Genomic DNA, 22,272 nt, shown 5'->3' on the forward strand with positions numbered 1-22,272 from the left:
TTAGCAGGTGACAGAACTCCTTGTCATCTAAGAAATAATAATAACTATACCACACATAACTATAGTCATATCTAATTGATACTAGATTATCATTTATACCAGCAACCACAGAAATTTGGAATAACCTTCCTGAATCTACTCTAAATAGTAGAGACCACAGTAAGACTTTTCACAAAAGTGCCATAGTCACAGATCATAATAATCTTCCTATCGTAGCCAACTTCATTATCACCTGTATCGTGTAAATTTATCAGAATCACCTTCCATCGTGGTTATTCATGTGAAAACTCTCTTCATTACTTTTTCTAATGTCCAAATTACATGAATGTTAGACGTGAAATATTTGATTAGCTGTTACACTAGCAGCCTAAACTTATTAACGTGTGGAAATGATGAATTGTCTACAGTTGACAATGAGTTTATTTTTGAAACAGTTCTAACTTTTATTCAATTAAGTGACCGTTTCTAAGTTAAACATTCGTGTGAACAGGTACATCTAAATATTTTTGCTTTTGTTTTTTCCCTACCTATGTCACTCTTAGAGTCTACAATTTGTCGATATTAATATTGTGATTGCTTTGTATGATAAGTATATAATTTACAAGCTATGATAGACCTCTGATGTATGGCATACGAATAAGAAATCTATAGAGTTCAGGAGTGACCCGATGAGGAATTTAAGAGATGTGTTTTTGTGGACAATGGATAAGTGACGTGTATTGCGTGTTTAGCAAGAACGTGTCATGCATTAGGTTACATTAGTTTTAATTAAAAGTTTAAAGATACATATTGTGGGCATCGTTTATGAACCTTGATTATTAGCATATCCTTACTATTTTTTCTTCCATTCTTCTTTGCTTTTCTTTCCTTATAATCATTATAAGTATACTGTGTCGCTATCACAATCTTTGTAATATATATTTGTGGAGAGGGCTTTTATAAGTTGTTAAAAACTTGTGCCTAATCCAATTGTGTTTAACAAAAAAATACGTTAAAATCATAGATATTTCAAAACATAGTCGAATTAGCAAAAGCATTAATACATTATAAACAGTTTGTTCTTATATCTTTGCGAAGCAGGTAGGGTTTTAACATAATCTCTGAACTAGAATATTATTTTCCTCCAAATAGTGTTACCACTATTAAAAGAAATTTGTTTGAAGGGACCATTCAATTCACTTTTTATAAATAAATCAAAGTGGTAAAGAAAAGAAAAAGTAGTAGAAACTTATATTGAATTCATCAGCTACATCTTCTGCAGAGAGCACGCTGTTGGGCTTGACGATTTCGAACACGTATTTGTGCTAATTCCGTATGTTTGGTGAGTAAGCTTTGTACAATATCCACGTGTGGTCAGATCATCTAACTTTGTCAACATGTATTCGGATCAGTTGTCGTTTAGTCGTAACGGTCATTAACATAGAAATTAGGATTATCATATGATTTTTTATCTAATGACATAAACTTAAATTTCTTTTCTCACGAAGTCGTTCCAGGTGAACCATGTAGACTGTTCTTACTGGAGAAAAAACGGATCCCTTTTAATGGTTTTAGAATATTTGTTTTATAGATTAAGCCCATTTTTAAATGGAAACATGACAGACAGATTCAAATAAATATCTTTAAAAGGAATGCATTCAACGACAGTGAAAATAATCTCTTGACCCATTTTGTCGTTAGTATATATACCTAATTGACAGTCGTTCTTTTTCATGTAGGTAGTGGACTGTATTTAAACTAACACATACATACATGTACAGATACCTATATACTACCGGGGGAGATACCAACACTCGAGAATCATACATAGAACAATCTCACGTGACTATAATGTATAGGTGATACGGAATTATCATCATGCATATTTCCAGGATATCAATATTAATACTGAGTTGTTTGGGTAAGTAAATTCATTATATGTATATTTTTATATTTTATTTCATTTTACCTATAGGATCAGGTCTACTCAGTTATTATTCTGTGGTAACACACAATCTTAGGTGTTGTTACATTTGATTTATTTTGACCATATGGAAGACTAGCTAAGTACTGATTGTCTGAATGTCTGAATTAACAATAATAATTTTGAACAAAGAAAAAGGGTGAAAAGATAGAAAAAGATTCAATTACATATATTCGTAAACATGATATGCGATACATCTATAATCAGATTTAAATGATATGTTATTCACAATATTGTGTGGTATCATAACAGTATGCATAGCAATACACATTATTGTGCTATTGTTTGACATTGGACAGGGACCAATCAGATATTGACTATAACATGACATCCATCATACTGACATTGGACAGGGCCAATCAGATATTGACCATAACATGACATCCATCATACTGACATTGGACAGGACCAATCAGATATTGACTATAACATGACATCTATCATACTGACATTGGACAGGGCCAATCAGATATTGACTATAACATGACATCCATCATACTGACATTGGACAGGACCAATCAGATACTGACTACAACATGACATCCATCATACTGACATTGGACAGGGCCAATCAGATATTGACTAAAACATGACATCCATCATACTGACATTGGACAGGACCAATCAGATATTGACTATAACATGACATCTATCATACTGACATCGGACAGGACCAATCAGATATTGACCATAACATGACATCCATCATACTGACATTGGACAGAACCAATCAGATACTGACTACAACATGACATCCATCATACTGACATTGGACAGGGCCAATCAGATATTGACTAAAACATGACATCCATCATACTGACATTGGACAGGACCAATCAGATATTGACTATAACATGACATCTATCATACTGACATCGGACAGGGCCAATCAGATATTGACTGTAACATGACATCCCTCATACTGACATTGGACAGGACCAATCAGATATTGACTATAACATGACATCTATCATACTGACATTGGACAGGACCAATCAGATACTGACTATACCATGACATCCATCATACTGACATTGGACAGGACCAATCAGATATTGACTATAACATGACATCTATCATACTGACATTGGACAGGACCATTCAGATACTGACTATACCATGACATCCATCATACTGACATTGGACAGGACCAATCAGATATTGACTATAACATGACATCCATCATACTGACATTGGACAGGACCAATCAGATACTGACTACAACATGACATCCATCATACTGACATTGGACAGGGCCAATCAGATATTGACTAAAACATGACATCCATCATACTGACATTGGACAGGACCAATCAGATATTGACTATAACATGACATCCATCATACTGACATTGGACAGGGCCAATCAGATACTGACTATAACATGACATCCATCATACTGACATTGGACAGGACCAATCAGATATTGACTAAAACATGACATCCATCATACTGACATTGGACAGGACCAATCAGATACTGACTATAACATGACATCCATCATACTGACATTGGACAGGGCCAATCAGATATTGACTGTAACATGACATACATTATACTGACATTGGACAGGGCCAATCAGATATTGACTGTAACATGACATCCCTCATACTGATATTGAACAGGACCAATCAGATATTGACCATAACATGACATCCATCATACTGACATTGGACAGAACCAATCAGATACTGACTACAACATGACATCCATCATACTGACATTGGACAGAACCAATCAGATACTGACTACAACATGACATCCATCATACTGACATTGGACAGGGCCAATCAGATATTGACTAAAACATGACATCCATCATACTGACATTGGACAGGACCAATCAGATATTGACTGTAACATGACATCTATCATACTGACATTGGACAGGGCCAATCAGATATTGACTATAACATGACATCCATCATACTGACATTGGACAGAACCAATCAGATACTGACTACAACATGACATCCATCATACTGACATTGGACAGGGCCAATCAGATATTGACTAAAACATGACATCCATCATACTGACATTGGACAGGACCAATCAGATATTGACTATAACATGACATCCATCATACTGACATTGGACAGGGCCAATCAGATAATTGACTATAACATGACATCCATCATACTGACATTGGACAGGGACCAATCAGATATTGACTAAACATGACATCCATCATACTGACATTGGACAGGACCAATCAGATACTGACTATAAAATGACATCTATCATACTGACATTGGACAGGACCAATCAGATATTGACTAAACATGACATCCATCATACTGACATTGGACAGGGCCAATCAGATATTGACTATAACATGACATCCATCATACTGACATTGGACAGGAACCAATCAGATATTGACTACAACATGACATCCATCATACTGACATTGGACAGGGCCAATCAGATATTGACTAAACATGACATCCATCATACTGACATTGGACAGGACCAATCAGATATTGACTATAACATGACATCCATCATACTGACATTGGACAGGGCCAATCAGATATTGACTATAACATGACATCCATCATACTGACATTGGACAGGACCAATCAGATATTGACTAAAACATGACATCCATCATACTGACATTGGACAGGACCAATCAGATACTGACTATAAAATGACATCTATCATACTGACATTGGACAGGACCAATCAGATATTGACTAAAACATGACATCCATCATACTGACATTGGACAGGACCAATCAGATACTGACTATAACATGACATCTATCATACTGACATTGGACAGGACCAATCAGATATTGACTAAAACATGACATCCATCATACTGACATTGGACAGGACCAATCAGATACTGACTATAACATGACATCTATCATACTGACATTGGACAGGACCAATCAGATATTGACAGTAACATGACATCCATCATACTGACATTGGACAGGACCAATCAGATATTGACTACAACATGACATCTATCATACTGACATTGGACAGGGCCAATCAGATATTGACTATAATATGACATCCATCATACTGACATTGGACAGGGCCAATCAGATACTGACTATAACATGACATCTATCATACTGACATTGGACAGGACCAATCAGATATTAACCACAACATGACATCTATCATACTGACATTGGACAGGACCAATCAGATATTGACTAAAACATGACATCCATCATACTGACATTGGACAGGACCAATCAGATATTGACTATAACATGACATCCATCATACTGACATTGGACAGGGCCAATCAGATACTGACTACAAAATGACATCTATCATACTGACATTGGACAGGGCCAATCAGATACTGACTACAAAATGACATCTATCATACTGACATTGGACAGGGACAATCAGATATTGACTGTAACATGACATCCATCATACTGACATTGGACAGGACCAATCAGATACTGACTATAACATGACATCTATCATACTGACATTGGACAGGACCAATCAGATATTGACGATAACATGGTATAAAACATCAAATGTCATAGCAAATTAACGTTTTTTTTTTCAAACTTTAGCAACATGTTGAAGACAGTTGCAAAGGTTGATATTAAAGTAGATAGAAATATATATATATATATATATATATATATGTCGAAATGTTACCGAGAGATGTGTGCTGTATTGTCTCGATGAGGATTGAGTTCTGGGCCTGACACAATATCTGGAGTAGAGACATGGAGTCGGAGCCAGAGTAAACTCAGGCTAGACAAAACTTTTATTCTGTCGGACCGAACGAAAGAGAAAGGAAGGGGGTTGTATTCGTTATTATACTAACAGTGAATGGTGTGCTACAGGAATATACCATGAACCACAAAGTATAAGATACTGTCAGTCTGGTGATCGCCAACATCATTTGAATGTTTTAATTTTACGTGAATGAAATGTAAGAAATGGTCAATCATAACAATCTACAAACCTGTAAACAGTGGAAAATATGCTGTATACGGTGGTATAGTTATAGTTATATATATATGATATCTTAGTAAACTTTATATCAATATTACAATAAGTTCATGTACAGTATGTCTAAAATAAATATCCTACTTTATTATTTTTTTTATTTAAAACTAATTTTATGAACAATGCGATAACCACAGCGAAGTAGTTTGATTGTCTGAAGGAATCGGAGACGATAAAGGACAACCAAATAGAACACTGTAAACTGAAAAGTAAATAAATATACAAGGTCGGGGACACGTCTCCAATTAAAATCTTAAATCCGTCAATACTGTTAACCAAATCGTGTGGTTGTTACTCAAATTACTCCCAACGCTGCCAATTAAGTGGTCCTTACCCGCAGGTCATTTAAAAAGCCAAATAACAATTGTAAAATGCTGTGATATGTGAGATTTTAAGATTATTGTACGTCGAATCAATATAGAGTTCTACCTGAATTATTTTTATCAAAACGTAATAAAGATGAAATCACGTGTCTTTTGTTGACATCGAATCCGTTATCCCCACATGTCTAATTTACACATATTAGACATATGTGTGGACATGTTGGTCGGCATCATACTGGTATCTACATGTGTATATTGAACATACACATGTATATTATCGACCTGTTATCATCAGTACGTACTGCTTAATGCTCACTGTATCCTATCATATCATTGTATATATCATATCACTGTATATATCATATCATTGTATATATCATATCACTGTATATATCATATCATTGTATATATTATATCATTGTATATATCACATCATTGTATATATCATATCACTGTATATATCATATCATTGTATATATCATATCACTGTATATATCATATCATTGTATATATTATATCATTGTATATATCACATCATTGTATATATCATATCACTGTATATATCATATCATTGTATATATCATATCACTGTATATATTATATCATTGTATATATTATATCATTGTATATATCACATCATTGTATATATCATATCACTGTATATATCATATCATTGTATATATCATATCACTGTATATATCATATCATTGTATATATCATATCATTGTATATATCATATCATTGTATATATCATATCACTGTATATTTTATATCATTGTATATATTATATCATTGTATCCTATTATATCATTGTATATATCATATCATTGTATATATCATATCACTGTATATATTATATCATTGTATATATTATATCATTGTATCCTATCATATCATTGTATATATTATATCATTGTATATATCATATCACTGTATATATCATATCATTGTATATATCATATCACTGTATATATTATATCATTGTATATATTATATCATTGTATCCTATCATATCATTGTATCCTATCATATCATTGTATATATCATATCATTGTATATATCATATTATTGTATATATCATATCATTGTATCCTATAATATCATTGTATATATCATATCATTGTATATATCATATCACTGTATATATTATATCATTGTATATATTATATCATTGCATCCTATCATATCAGTGTATATATCATATCACTGTATATATCATATCATTGTATATATCATATCACTGTATATATCATATCATTGTATATATCATATCATTGTATATATCATATCACTGTATATATTATATCATTGTATATATTATATCATTGTATCCTATCATATCATTGTATATATTATATCATTGTATATATCATATCACTGTATATATCATATCATTGTATATATCATATCACTGTATATATTATATCATTGTATATATTATATCATTGTATCCTATCATATCATTGTATCCTATCATATCATTGTATATATCATATCATTGTATATATCATATTATTGTATATATCATATCATTGTATCCTATCATATCATTGTATATATCATATCACTGTATATATCATATCATTGTATATATCATATCACTGTATATATCATATCATTGTATATATTATATCATTGTATATATCACATCATTGTATATATCATATCACTGTATATATCATATCATTGTATATATCATATCACTGTATATATTATATCATTGTATATATTATATCATTGTATATATCACATCATTGTATATATCATATCACTGTATATATCATATCATTGTATATATCATATCACTGTATATATCATATCATTGTATATATCATATCATTGTATATATCATATCATTGTATATATCATATCATTGTATATATCATATCACTGTATATTTTATATCATTGTATATATTATATCATTGTATCCTATTATATCATTGTATATATCATATCATTGTATATATCATATCACTGTATATATTATATCATTGTATATATTATATCATTGTATATATCATATCACTGTATATATCATATCATTGTATATATCATATCACTGTATATATTATATCATTGTATATATTATATCATTGTATCCTATCATATCATTGTATCCTATCATATCATTGTATATATCATATCATTGTATATATCATATTATTGTATATATCATATCATTGTATCCTATAATATCATTGTATATATCATATCATTGTATATATCATATCACTGTATATATTATATCATTGTATATATTATATCATTGCATCCTATCATATCATTGTATATATCATATCACTGTATATATCATATCATTGTATATATCATATCACTGTATATATCATATCATTGTATATATCATATCATTGTATATATCATATCACTGTATATATTATATCATTGTATATATTATATCATTGTATCCTATCATATCATTGTATATATTATATCATTGTATATATCATATCACTGTATATATCATATCATTGTATATATCATATCACTGTATATATTATATCATTGTATATATTATATCATTGTATCCTATCATATCATTGTATCCTATCATATCATTGTATATATCATATCATTGTATATATCATATTATTGTATATATCATATCATTGTATCCTATCATATCATTGTATATATCATATCATTGTATCCTATCATATCATTGTATCCTATCATATCATTGTATCCTATCATATCATTGTATATATCATATCATTGTATATATCATAAACACCGGGGCTATTTCCTATCATAAAATATAAAATAATGATAGTAAAAATATAACTCCATCTGATTCAAAAATAGCTGTTCGGAATAAGAGTTATGTTTTGCCTTTGTGCGTTGTGTATTCTGATAAGACTGGTAGTTCCGGTGTATATGACCACACTATAATGTAGAGCCAATGTATTGTGAAGATAGCTGTTCTTGTTATGACGTTTAACAATTTATCTGGGTTTACTTAGAAATGTAATAACGATATCCTTAATACAAACATCACAAAGACCGAGACGATGTGTAAACATTAACGGCCAATAGTCAGAATTACATTCTCTTTAATGTCAAATAATGTTTAATATTTGTTCGCGAGATGTAAAGATGGTCGATTACAATTACTACTTAAAGGGACATTTCTTCGTTCGGACATAAGAAACATATGACATTTCTATTGATGAAATCTATGTCCGAACGATGATTATATGAGTGTTTGTGCCTAAAGTTATGAAATCAACGCCAAAATGTACAGGAAAAATATAATGGTTATGTTTACTATAATGATGATAACCGGTAAATGTTTTGTTTTTCTTTGTCCCGATGGAAAACAGTATCTCCTCCCAACCACTAGTATAACTTAACCCTTACCTTCGGTGTTGAGACAAAAGTGAAATATTAGTAATATTAGCAGTATAACCTTAGTGCCTGGCCATTTGAGTAGAGAGTATCACATACATAAACCAGGAAGAAGGATTTATCATGACAATCGCAAACTTCGACTATTTTTCGTCTAGATGTATCCCTCAAAACCCCGTGGCGTAACTTGTCCCGTCAGCAGCTGTTATCGATTACGGTTGTCGTTATATTGAGAACAAGCTTTAGGGTATCGAATGAACTATGACACGTAAACATTATAGGGTGAGGAACCAGAGTTACATCATCAAACTTACGATAGCTTTGTTGTAACTTGTCAACGTAAGTTACGTTGTTTAAAAAAGATGAGGACACTTTGGTAAAAGTCCTTGATTTAATGCACTATAGATAATCCACATTTAGATAATAAGAATACTGTACTAATAATGAACGTCAGCCTAAAGTATCATAGCTTTATATATCTCGTTCTGAATTCAGTAAATTAAAATTCTGAACTTAACGCATATTTGATAATTGGTCGCCTGGTTTATGATAGTTTGTTTTTTAAAGTTTAAACATATTTTTATTGCTTCAAACTGTAAGCATGAGGATTGGGCACAAGTTATACAACTTATTAAAGCCCTCTCCTCCAAAATCTTTTTATAACATGTGACACAAAACAATGGACATTTACATTAATTTTACGATTGACAAATTAGAAAAGGACGACTAAAGAGAGAAAGTGAAGGGAATACAGATAATTATACAACATTTAATTTATGTCTAACAAAAATATTTGATTTCCACACAATAACATAATATAATATCTGCCTGGAACAAACTGACTACATATGCACGCTCCTTCATCTTATCATTGTCCTTTTATGCTCATTCCTTAATCGTTCTCCTTTAGATAATCAAGCTCCTGCTAGGTAACTTTTCATTGTGCCAGGCAGAATAATATTTACAGAACAAATAAAAAAAATTGGTGGACAGTTCATACAAAAATATCAATTCGTAACGTTCAAGAAAGGACGGTGATAGAATTGTGTAGGGAATTGATAGAAAGACAGGAATATAGGAGATGGAATACTAAGAGCATTTGTATGATATAATGTGTTTAAAATAGTCTCATAGTCTCACCTATTCTGCAGGGGTATATTTAAAATCTGTTACTAGCATGAATGTATTCTTGGACACTTTCAAAAATAATTTTGTTATAGTTTGTATTTCGAAAAAAAAATATATTCGACAAAAAAAGGAAACAGTGATTCGAATAAAAATCAGAAATCGATGATATATTATAGAATTGATGTTAAAGGGGTTTTAAAAAGTGACACATTTTCGTGATAACAGTCTAATTTGAATAAAGAGAAATCATATTTAATTGTATTTTAAACTAACCATGATAAAATCACGCGTGTTGAATGTCCTAAAATGGCGGTGATTAACAAGTTCCCATTCAGTCTTAAATGTGCTCATTCATTAAACACATACATCAGAACTTCAATCTGGTGTTGACAGTTATAGACACGAAATTGACATTTGTATTTAAAAACGTGACTTAAGGTTTAGAAATCAGTATTTATAAGCATCACAGGAACCTTGGTCGTATATGTTTACAAACAAACTAAACCATGATGATTTTCAAACTTTTGTAAGTCTAAATGTAAATTACACGTGTACGTTGGGTTTATTTTATTGCTGTTTTCTAATCGATCAAATCACACAGCGTAGCTCAGCACGAACGGATTCTGTACTCATTGTACTCAAGAGGTTTTGAGGTACTTCAGTACAAGTTCCATAGTGACAGTCTTATTGTAATCTAAACGGATATATATGTATGAGGAACACCTCTAACTACGCTATACATGTATATATCTGAATACTTCTGTTTGCACTTTCAAACAAGCTACAGAAGAAAGCTGGAGAGTAAATCAAAACGCAATTATAGTTCAAAATTTAAAAAATGACGAAAATTTTGAACAAATCATAAACTCAGACGAAACAATATTGATGTTAAAGATCTCGAATTTTCGTGATAATAGTCTAATTAGCGTGTAGAGAAATTATTTGTTATGAACTAACGTTCATAAAACCATTCTACAACCACGCGTGTTACATGTCCTAAAATGGCGATGATTAACAAGTTCCTATTCATTCTTTAAACGTACATATTTATAGAACACGTGGTGGAGGTCTTCAGGCTACAGAAATCGACACGAAATTGACATTTGTATCATAACACGAAAGACGTTACTCATGATTTAGAAATCAGTTCACCATTGAATACAATGTTTAATTATCAGTTCTCAGCATGGATATTTACATAGGATCCATTACGATTTTCAAACTTTGACACATACAACTGTATAGGTAATACTGTTTCGCCTGTATTCGATTTGTGTTGATGCTGGGACGTTAGTGTTGTCAAATCACCAAACGTAACTCCACCCGAATTTATCTTAGAGGATTTGAAATAATTATGATTAATAAAACCCCATAGTAGTTCCCTGATATTAACCTATACGGATATATAAATGTATCTAAATTCCACGTTTCATACTTAAAAAAAAACAAACAGGAGAAAGTCGACAGGAAAACCAAATCGTAATTATGAATCAAAGTCAATAGAACGAAGATAAAGTGCAAAAAGGACAAAATAAAAAAATTAAAAAGAATAAATTAAAATGAAAAACAAACAAGAATAAGCCCAGGTGTCTCGGAAGCGTAAGCGTCTTTTGTCTCATTGACGACACCCGCCATACAAATCTAGGTCACACTGACGACACCCGCCATACAAATCTAGGTCACATCCCAGTTAAGTCACATTCTCGAAATAAGAACTAGCGTGGTGACACCAGAACCACCAGGCAATTAGATTTTATTTTGAGGTCGATAATTTACAGTTTAAAAACATATTTGAAGTCGTTTTATGTTCTGTATACTTCAAACACTGACAAGGTCATACGATTTGTATTTAGATAGAGTGGCTAAGATATGAGTTAATTTCGAACTCAAGTGTGACATGTCACTTGCACAATTGCGTGTATCTGTGTATTTGAACTTGGGAAACTCATTTCAGTAGACAAACCCACCACAAATAATGATCACCCGTAGTGTGTAAACACTAAGAGGGAAGTACTGGGGGCACATGTCACAATAAATATATCATTAACACAATCTCACTTTTTGTAAAGTTCTCAAACTCAGAATATTTACCAAGTGAAATAGGAGATAATTTAAATACTCGGTCCTTTTCCCGGCCTAGGTAGACAGGCTGTTTATTTATCTGTTAAGTATTATTGCATGTTATGTTATATTGATTTTGCTCTCAGTTTCCATATAATACCAATACAGCTCGTATTACAACAAGAAAATATCCGAAAACAATTACCGTCAAAAAGTATCTATTTACTCACCAAACGATATCGGTATGATATATATGGCCATAATGTTCTAAGATGGCATTGGCTAAAAGGACAACATATTGCAGTTAAGGTAATCCAATGTTCATTAAAGGGGCATTCCTTCATTCGAACGGAAGATTCCGATTTCAGTGACCCAATTACTAATCGCTAACCCGGGTAGCCGTGTACGCCATTTTCGTTACTGTTCGTGAACTTGTCTGCATGTGCTCGTATTGATAGTTGTTGGCGGCGACTTCCGGTCGAAATTACATTTTAAAAACTTACATTTTTAAGAACTTTCGGTTATCTTCGGACTTTGAGCGTGGTATTACGGTCAAGTTTATAACTTTCACTGTTTGAGAAAAATATAAGATTCCTGTTTACTTTTAATTTTATAGCATGAATTCATTTCAACGACGGAATGCCCTTTAGTTAGCCTGTTCAAGGATAGGTCGCCCTGGAAATTAATGATCTTGTATTATTGATCGGACATTAATATATCTAATCACCAATGAATTATTTATTTTCTTTTGTAGTAAATTGAGTAACTGGTGAGCTTTGTGTCCCCGCTCAGGTGATACGTGAAATTCGGCCAGCTCTTAAACAGGGTATATTTACACACTTGGGAACTATACAGGCCACAGGGATTGGCTATAATTGTTACATCGCTGACAACATATACAATGATTCCAACCAAACTATAGCATCCACGGTCATAATCTCTTTAAGAAATATTTATCCACTTTGATTTTAAAAGATAATAACATATACTATGTAACTTTTGGATTTGTAAAGAAATATTTTATTATGGCCATTTTGTATTTCAATCGATAAAAAAATACTGTTTGTCGGTTAAAACAAAAAGAGAGTGAATGTGTATTGTTCTCGTCAATGCTTTAGTTATAGAGAGAGAGAGAGAGAGAGAGAGAGAGAGAGAGAGAGAGAGAAACAGACGGACCATTGCGAATGATATTGACAATAAGAAAACTGTTTGGTCCTGGGTTATTAACCTGGTGGTATCGTTATCACCCTGATTCTTACTTAGAGAACGTGACATCACTTGGATTTGATGTAGATGTACATATCGGATACCGTTTATGAAGCAGAAGAAACTTACCGTCAAGAATGCTGGATTTTACCTTCATTGTGCTCTTTCAAAAATCTAAATAAAAAACTTTGTTATCGTTATATTTTCCCTTTGTTTTTTTAGCTAGAATTACCGTTCGTTAATATGTTAGTATAAGTTAGGCGTTTTACATGCCTGAATTAACATTATGAGCTGATTGCATTTAAATGAAATGGTGAGATTTTAAGGCACTGTACATTATGGGTGCACTAACAGTTTAGCGCAAAAAACAAATTTAAGCACTACAATATAACCGATATCATGATTTAGCGGGATGCTTCCACCCAAACAATGGCCTAAAATTAACGGGGTTTTTTTTACGAAAGTGATAGCGTCATATTTAGGTTTAAAAAAATGGCGTTTTAAGAGTGAATACCCTCATCTTTTGGACAAGTTTTATGTTCAGAATGTATCTATATGTGTTAAGGCGTTTTTAGAGTGAATACCCTCATCTTTTGGACAATTTCAATGTTCAGGATGTATCTATATGTGTTAAGGCGTTTTTAGAGTGAATACCCTCATCTTTTGGACAATTTCAATGTTCAGGATGTATCTATATGTGTTAAGGCGTTTTTAGAGTGAATATTCCCATCTTTTGGACAATTTTCATGTTCAGGATGTATCTATATGTGTTGATCATATTTTGTTTATTGCCATTTAAACTAATAAGTGCTCAATTTTGACAATGTATGTCATGTATTTGTGTTTTTTTTATATAATTATGTCCAAAACATAGCAGATGATTACCTGTGTGCAGTCTTTATATGATACATCCATTAACATAACACAAAGGTATAGTTAAGCTTCGCCCCTGTTATAGCCATACAAAATAAAATGTCATTTGAAGACCATAAGATATACCACATATAAACAGGTGTCGACAGTAGAACTTAATAAAATCATCTAATATGTAAACTATTAATCATAAGGATTCAATCCAATATTTTACATGAAGATTACTTAAGCCTGACATTAACTCGACCATGACCGCTACCCGGTACCGACGTGTGATTGACAGAGGGCGATCCGATAATGTCTGTGTACAAAACACATACAAGTTTAACCCGATCAGCGAGACTTTCGACTACTGGGGAGCCGTGAATTAATTAAATTCGGTGTAATTTGAACTAGTTATTTTGTAACATAGACCGTGTTTATGTTTTGTATATGGTTTCGGATTTCTACCCGTAGGGACACTCTCACGTGAGGCCTTTACATCCAGTAGTTGTTGGTGTTATTTACATCCAGTAGTTGTTGGTGTTATTTATGTCCAGTAGTTGTTGGTGTTATTTACATCCAGTAGTTGTTGGTGTTATTTACATCCAGTAGTTGTTAGTGTTATTTACATCCAGTAGTTGTTGGTGTTATTTATGTCCAGTAGTTGTTGGTGTTATTTACATCCAGTAGTTGTTGGTGTTATTTACATCCAGTAGTTGTTGGTGTTGTTTACGTCCAGTAGTTGTTGGTGTTATTTATGTCCAGTAGTTGTTGGTGTTATTTATGTCCAGTAGTTGTTGGTGTTATTTATGTCCAGTAGTTGTTGGTGTTATTTACATCCAGTAGTTGTTGGTGTTATTTATGTCCAGTAGTTGTTGGTGTTATTTATGTCCAGTAGTTGTTGGTGTTATTTATGTCCAGTAGTTATTGGTGTTATTTACATCCAGTAGTTGTTGGTGTTGTTTACATCCAGTAGTTGTTGGTGTTATTTACATCAAGTAGTTGTTGGTGTTATTTTAGACCAGTATTAGCTATTTCAGCTAAGACGTAAATATTGAATAATACGTGGGTTTAGTACAATAACTACATGTATTCCAAAACAACGAAAATTAAAAACTGAAATAGATTGGAATTGGTACCAGAAGTATCTAAAATGAACAATGCTGGTTTTATCTGGTTAACTTACTTTATTCAGGATCTGACGCATAGAGACTATTGTAGAAACTATAGCGACCTGCTCTAAAATCCCACTTTAACGTAAGTTTATTCGACCATATAAGTATACCTCTTAGCCAAAGCTTCTTAAGTTAACCAAACGTCTGTGTTTCTCCAGGATGTGTGAGGGCTGTATTCAATACAACACTCGCCAACGACATCCACACAGCAGTGATGACCAATTATAACTACCTAGTCCGTCCTTCGGCCACGGTCACCGTCAGGGCCGAGCTCAGTGTGCTGACCATCAACGACGTGGTACGTATTCAGGGTTACGGGTAGTTTATCCTGATACAGGTTATTTCTATAGCAATTAAAGTGTAAAAAAATATTAACGGCGTGGTACGTATTCAAAGTTTTAATTTTATTCCGGTACAGGTTTTCTATGAAGCAATTCAAGTGTAAAAAGTCTATTAACGGCGCGGTAGTAGAGAGGAAATAATAACAGTTCCATGTTTACCTTTGGAAGAAGTAAGTAATTAATACGTATAAAAGAAGTTAACAGTGTTAAGAAACCAAGAAAAGGATGAAATTTTCTAAAAAGACATAATTAAGATAATATATGTTAAAGATATTAATTGTAACTAGAAAAGCCAAAACTCAAACCGAGGGGAAAAAAAGAACAAAATATAGATCAACAGAAATGGTTAGAAAATAATGCACAAGATCTAGGAAAGATTCTGTTCCCTCGATGACTTTATTGATTTATTCATATATATATATAATTTTTTTTTAAGTTTTCGTATTTTTTCCCCGCAACACTATGTTCATAAACGTATTACGATTTTCAGGATATTAGGGCACAGAAGATGTCCTCTTCCGGCTGGATATCGTTTGTAAGTATGCCTTCTCTGTTGTCTTTTTTTTAAACTTTTTTTTACATCTCCTTTCTTCACATCATTCTTTAGCTTTACTGTCGCCTACGTTACGGGGTATTTTGCATAATGGCAGCAAAAAAAGAAGCAAAATCTCCAGGAAAAAAGATGGCAGTAAAGTCTCCAGTAAAGAAGACGACAGTTAGGTCTCCAATAAAGACGGCGGCAGTAAATTTCTTTTTAGTATGCTCGTCTCGATGGACAGGGAAAGCCGCAACCTAATCTAGTAATCAAAGGACTGAAAGTACTGAGACGAAAAAAAAAAAGTTAATCAAAGTACTGAGAGTACTTACTGTAACGCAAGCCCTAATATGTTTATCAAAGTACTGGTAGTACCGAGACACAAACCCTAATCTGCAAATGATATGTTTATGGATTCATTTATTACATGCTAAGTCTGAACATCTGAAGTATGCACGAGGCCATGAATAGATTACTTTAACCAGATTTTGAAAGCCATGTGTTATATAAACGAAATACGTTTTAATCACACAGCCCTCAGGTATTCTGTGTCATCCATTTGTGCAAGCATTTATTTCAACAATTATAATAGGGCTTTGTAAAACATTTATATTTTTCAAAACATAAGTGGAAGCAATAAATGCTGTTAAATATATCAAATGTATCATAAATTTCTACTCTACAAAACCTAGATATTTGAGACAGTTTCTCAAAGTTGGATTATAATATACGCCGATATTTTATGCAGTACTGGACCGACAGTCGCCTTACCTGGACACCCGCCAGCTACGGAGATATAGAATACATATATCTAGCAGCCTCCAAGATATGGAAGCCCGAACTCGTCGTAGATAATACGTAAGTTTTCCGTTCATTAACTGGGTTGTGGAAACCACAACTCAGCCGCCTTATGGAAATACAAACGAGACGTTTATAGGAAACCGCAACTCAAACATTCTGCGGTCAAAACAAAAGCTAGTCACATAAAATTCTTTATATGTATATTATTCAGTCGATGTATGGAGACACAACTCGTCAGCTAGTTTATCTGCAGGTGCTGGCTGTGGCCTTTAGTGTCGTAATGATTAACTAATTTGGATTCAAAATATACAATAATTTGTTACTGGTTTTGTAGTTTACCTGTTTAGAACTTTAGAGAGAAATCATGCTACGCATCTCGAATACGTGCTCGATACGCTTAAATACCCACTTATTATTTTGAAATTGTGGGGTTTTTTATCATTAATTTAGTGTTGGCGAGATAGAGACCTTGGGTTCATCAGATCTTCTGTTTCGGGTGAAGTATACCGGCGAGGTGAAATGGGATCCACCTGGTGTGTATGAAACCCAGTGTGAAATAGACATTACTTGGTATCCATTCGACAAACAGAAATGCAGCATCGAACTCACGAGCTGGGGTTTTATATCAAATCACGTGACATTGGAACATCACGTGACCTACGTCAATATAGAGGATTACGAATCAAACGGGGAATGGAACCTCTTGAGTACGGAGCTTTCCTCCAGTACACTCACAGAGGAAGGGGAGACTTTCTCCCAGCTTGTGTTCTCCATGGAGATACAGCGGAGATCAGGGTACTACATCCTCAACGTCATATTCCCGATAACACTGGTCGCCGTGTTGACGACGGTGACGTTTTTGCTTCCGGCCGACTCTGGCGAGAAGATCTCTTACATCCTAACTATCCTACTCGCCCTTGCTGTTCTCCTGACGATCATAGCTGACGCCATGCCTACCACTTCCCTACACACCTCCGTGCTGGGTAAGTACTTCTTAAAATGTATGTCAAAATCTGACAATCATAGCTGACGCCATGCCCACCACTTCCCTCCATACCTCCGTGCTGGGTAAGTACTTCTTAAAATGTATGTCAAAATCTGGACGGGGGAAATGAAACAGTCCTATAATCAAATAAATATCGATTTTTTTTTAAGAAAAAGTTTTGCGACCTTACATGTAATTAAAATTAAATCAAAGGTCCTTAGGCATATCCAAGAGATATGATAAAAGAACGTACTTGAAAGATTTGCTAACACATGTACAGTAGGAATACCACGAGAGACAAATGACAAATTGTTATCCAAAACTGTTTTACAATGGTCAAGAAGAGCTATATGAGTTCTAATGGATTGTTGATTACCTGGAACTGTGAATTGTTGGATTTATAGACGTTATCAATCCCGGAGACACGGATAGAAAACGTATTAAAAGGGTCAGCTGTTTTAATATAAGTAATTAACATTGCTGATTTAATACACAAACTTGAATACAACTTAATTGTTATTGTGGATTATCTCTGTAAATTTATTAACCTTGTATAAATCATTAAATTGTGTTTTAAATGTAGCAGTCGGTTTTAATCTTTCTGTTATTACCACGTAACCGAAATTGGGGGCTGGTGTCCGGGAACAAATTCATAATCAGATTTAAAGATTTGAATTATTAACATAAAGTTCAGCTGCCGGTTTTAATCTTTCTGTTATTATTGTTAACAGCTTTTTCTTTCCGTAGTAATATCCATGATTTTGTATTTTTGACAGATGTGCGTTTGTCGGTAACCCTGATTTTGTATTTTTGTCGGTAACCCTGATTTTGTATGTTTGTCGGTAACCCTGATTTTGTATTTTTGTCAGTAACCCTGATTTTGTATTTTGATAGGTGTATTTTATCAGTAACCCCTTGTTTTGTATTTTTTTCACAGATGTGTACTTGTCGGTAACCCTGAATTTGTATTTTTGTCGGTGACCCTGATTTTGTATTTTAACAGGTGTTTTTTTTGTCAGTAACCCCTTGTTTTGTATTTTTGACAGATGTGTATTTGTCGGTAACCCTGATTTTTCTATTAACTACAGGTGTGTTTTTGTCAGTAACCCTGATTTTATATTTTTGACAGGTGTATTTTTATCTGTAACCCTGATTTTGTATTTTTGACAGGTGTGTTTTTGTATTTAATCCTGATTTTGTATTTTTGACAGGTGTGTATTTGTCAGTAACCCTGGTTTTGTATTTTTGACAGGTGTGTATTTGTCAGTAACCCTGAGCTACGCCATGATAGCGATTGTCATCACAGTCCTCACTCTCCGTCTCCAAGTAAAACCTGAAGGCACAAAAGTACCAAGATGGCTCCAGAAACTCTGTACATCCTGCTTAGTAAAGATAATATGCTACAAAAAGGACGATGTAGTAGAGCTAAATACCAAGGACAACCAGGAAACCGAGGATATTAAAAAAGAGACAAATATCAAAAAGATCATGAAAGAAAAGCTGAAGAGAAAACCAGTCACTTCGGCCTGGAACCCCGACGACGATACTGTGAAGGAGGTTGACGAGGAAAACCCGACAGACTTTGATGACTGTCCCTATAACAATAAAGATGTGGCGGAGATCATTGACCGCTTCTTTTTCTACCTTTACGCTGTACTAAACTTGTTGACAACAGCAGCATTTATGATTGTGCTAGGGGTGGGATCCGCCCAAGCCTCTTAGTACAGCTCACGAGTATCGAATGTACAGCCGACATGTTTTGATCAATCCACTTCAATTTACCTTCTTATATGAAGTGGTGTGTTGATTGCAATGCCACGTTATTTTTTTTTTGATTTAATCGCTGGACCGGCAAAACGGTAACAACATCTGGTAAAACATTTTTTGACATTCAAAATTTGAAACAGTTTATCATTTTCTAGCGATTTAGATGTAGTAGGTCTGTGATTAAGGAATGCTATCGATGACGTCACTATTCAAAATGACACGTCTGATGGCAACAAAGTGGAAAGTCACACAATGCATTTAGCGCCAAATGGCTAACAAAGATCATCGAAACACTTGCGTGTATTCCAGATTTGGAACATATATGCTGCCATAGTTTTGTAATTCGTAGTTTGTAAACAAGAAAGTCCATTAACTGGAAAAAAACCGTGTCAATATCTTATAATGCTGACGACCGTTTTTTCACACAATGTTGATTTTATCCAAGAGCCTGTTGATACAGCAACCAAAACTGGCGAATATGATCGTTTGTTGTATCACTGAACTGTTGTCTTTAATCACAAGTAATCTTGTAATCACAGTTTCCCGAACCCAAGATGAATTTTGCAGCTATTTTGTGGGTATCTTTTTTTTAACAACTTTGCTTCAATGTAACCGATATGCAAATTTAAGGAAATAGTTTGTAATAAAGATAGTAAATCGTTGTGCTCTTATGAAATCACCAATTGAATTACTCTTTCCAGAAAAAAATAAAGCTTGTGACCACTTCTAAAACTTTCTCCCCAAACATTTGTTTTTATCTTATTTTGTACTGGTGTTTATCAGACACACTGACAAGGCTTTACATCATGGTAGCCTGAAATGTATGTTGTGATGAGGATTTGTGGAGTCTACGAGAACAGCAGACAGGAAAGAAAGTATAAAAGACGTGGAATGGGTATAGTAGCTCTCTCCAAGTCACCCAATATATCAACCGTGACTTACATCTCCTCTCTAAGTCACCCAATGTATCAGCTGACTTACATATCCTCTCTAAGTCCCCCAGTGTATCAGGTGTGACTTACATCTCCTCTCTAAGTCCCCCAATGTATCATATGTGACTTACATCTCCTCTCTAAGTCCCCCAATGTATCAGATGTGACTTACATCTCCTCTCTAAGTCACCCAGTGTATCAGTTGTGACTTACATGCATTAGAAAAAAAAATTAATGAAAGTTTTTAAGGAGAGGTTGAATGATCACTGACATTCGCCGCTGTGACGTCACAGAATTAATTCGGTAATCTGACTTAGCCAACTTTCATTGAAGTTTGCCGGATTTTTTTTTCCAGACTGAAATGAAAATTATATATAATGTATTTTTGTGTAGTTGATTATTTACACGACGGCAAAGTAAGTTCACATGTAAAAAATAACGGAAACAGTAGGAATAAAAAGAAAGCTTGTACAGTCTATGAAAAATATATTAAGATATATATTCAAAAGATTTATAACTTCATGTATATAAATTCGATAGAAAATGATAAGTTAATAAATTCTTTACTACTTGTGTACCATTCTGTAACACAATGATATATTATCGCCCTGTTATCACCACTAAGTACTGTATCCTATCATATCATTGTATATATCATAAACACCGGGGCTATTTCCTATCATAAAATATAAAATAGTAAAAATATAACTCCAGCTGATTCAAAAATAGCTGTTTGAATAAGAGTTATGTTTTCCCTTTGTGCGTTGTGTATTCTGATAAGACTGGTAGTTCCGGTGTATTTGACCACACTATAATGTAGAGCCAAT

The 22,272-nt window shown here is 33.4% G+C and overlaps 1 protein-coding gene across 1 annotated transcript; it reads left to right on the top strand.

Moving 5' to 3' along the window:
* The first annotated feature begins 1,736 nt into the window (after positions 1 to 1,736).
* Positions 1,737 to 21,252, top strand: LOC117317608 (neuronal acetylcholine receptor subunit alpha-3-like). The gene is made up of 6 exons (XM_033872457.1): positions 1,737 to 1,900; positions 16,243 to 16,382; positions 16,916 to 16,960; positions 17,709 to 17,818; positions 18,212 to 18,744; positions 19,999 to 21,252. Exons 1-6 carry the CDS (start codon positions 1,858 to 1,860, stop codon positions 20,466 to 20,468), a joined length of 1,341 nt encoding a protein of 446 aa, XP_033728348.1. The 5' UTR covers positions 1,737 to 1,857; the 3' UTR covers positions 20,469 to 21,252.
* The last annotated feature ends 1,020 nt before the right edge of the window (positions 21,253 to 22,272 follow it).

This window comes from Pecten maximus, chromosome 19, assembly GCF_902652985.1.
Source record: "Pecten maximus chromosome 19, xPecMax1.1, whole genome shotgun sequence".
NCBI lineage: Eukaryota > Metazoa > Mollusca > Bivalvia > Pectinida > Pectinidae > Pecten > Pecten maximus.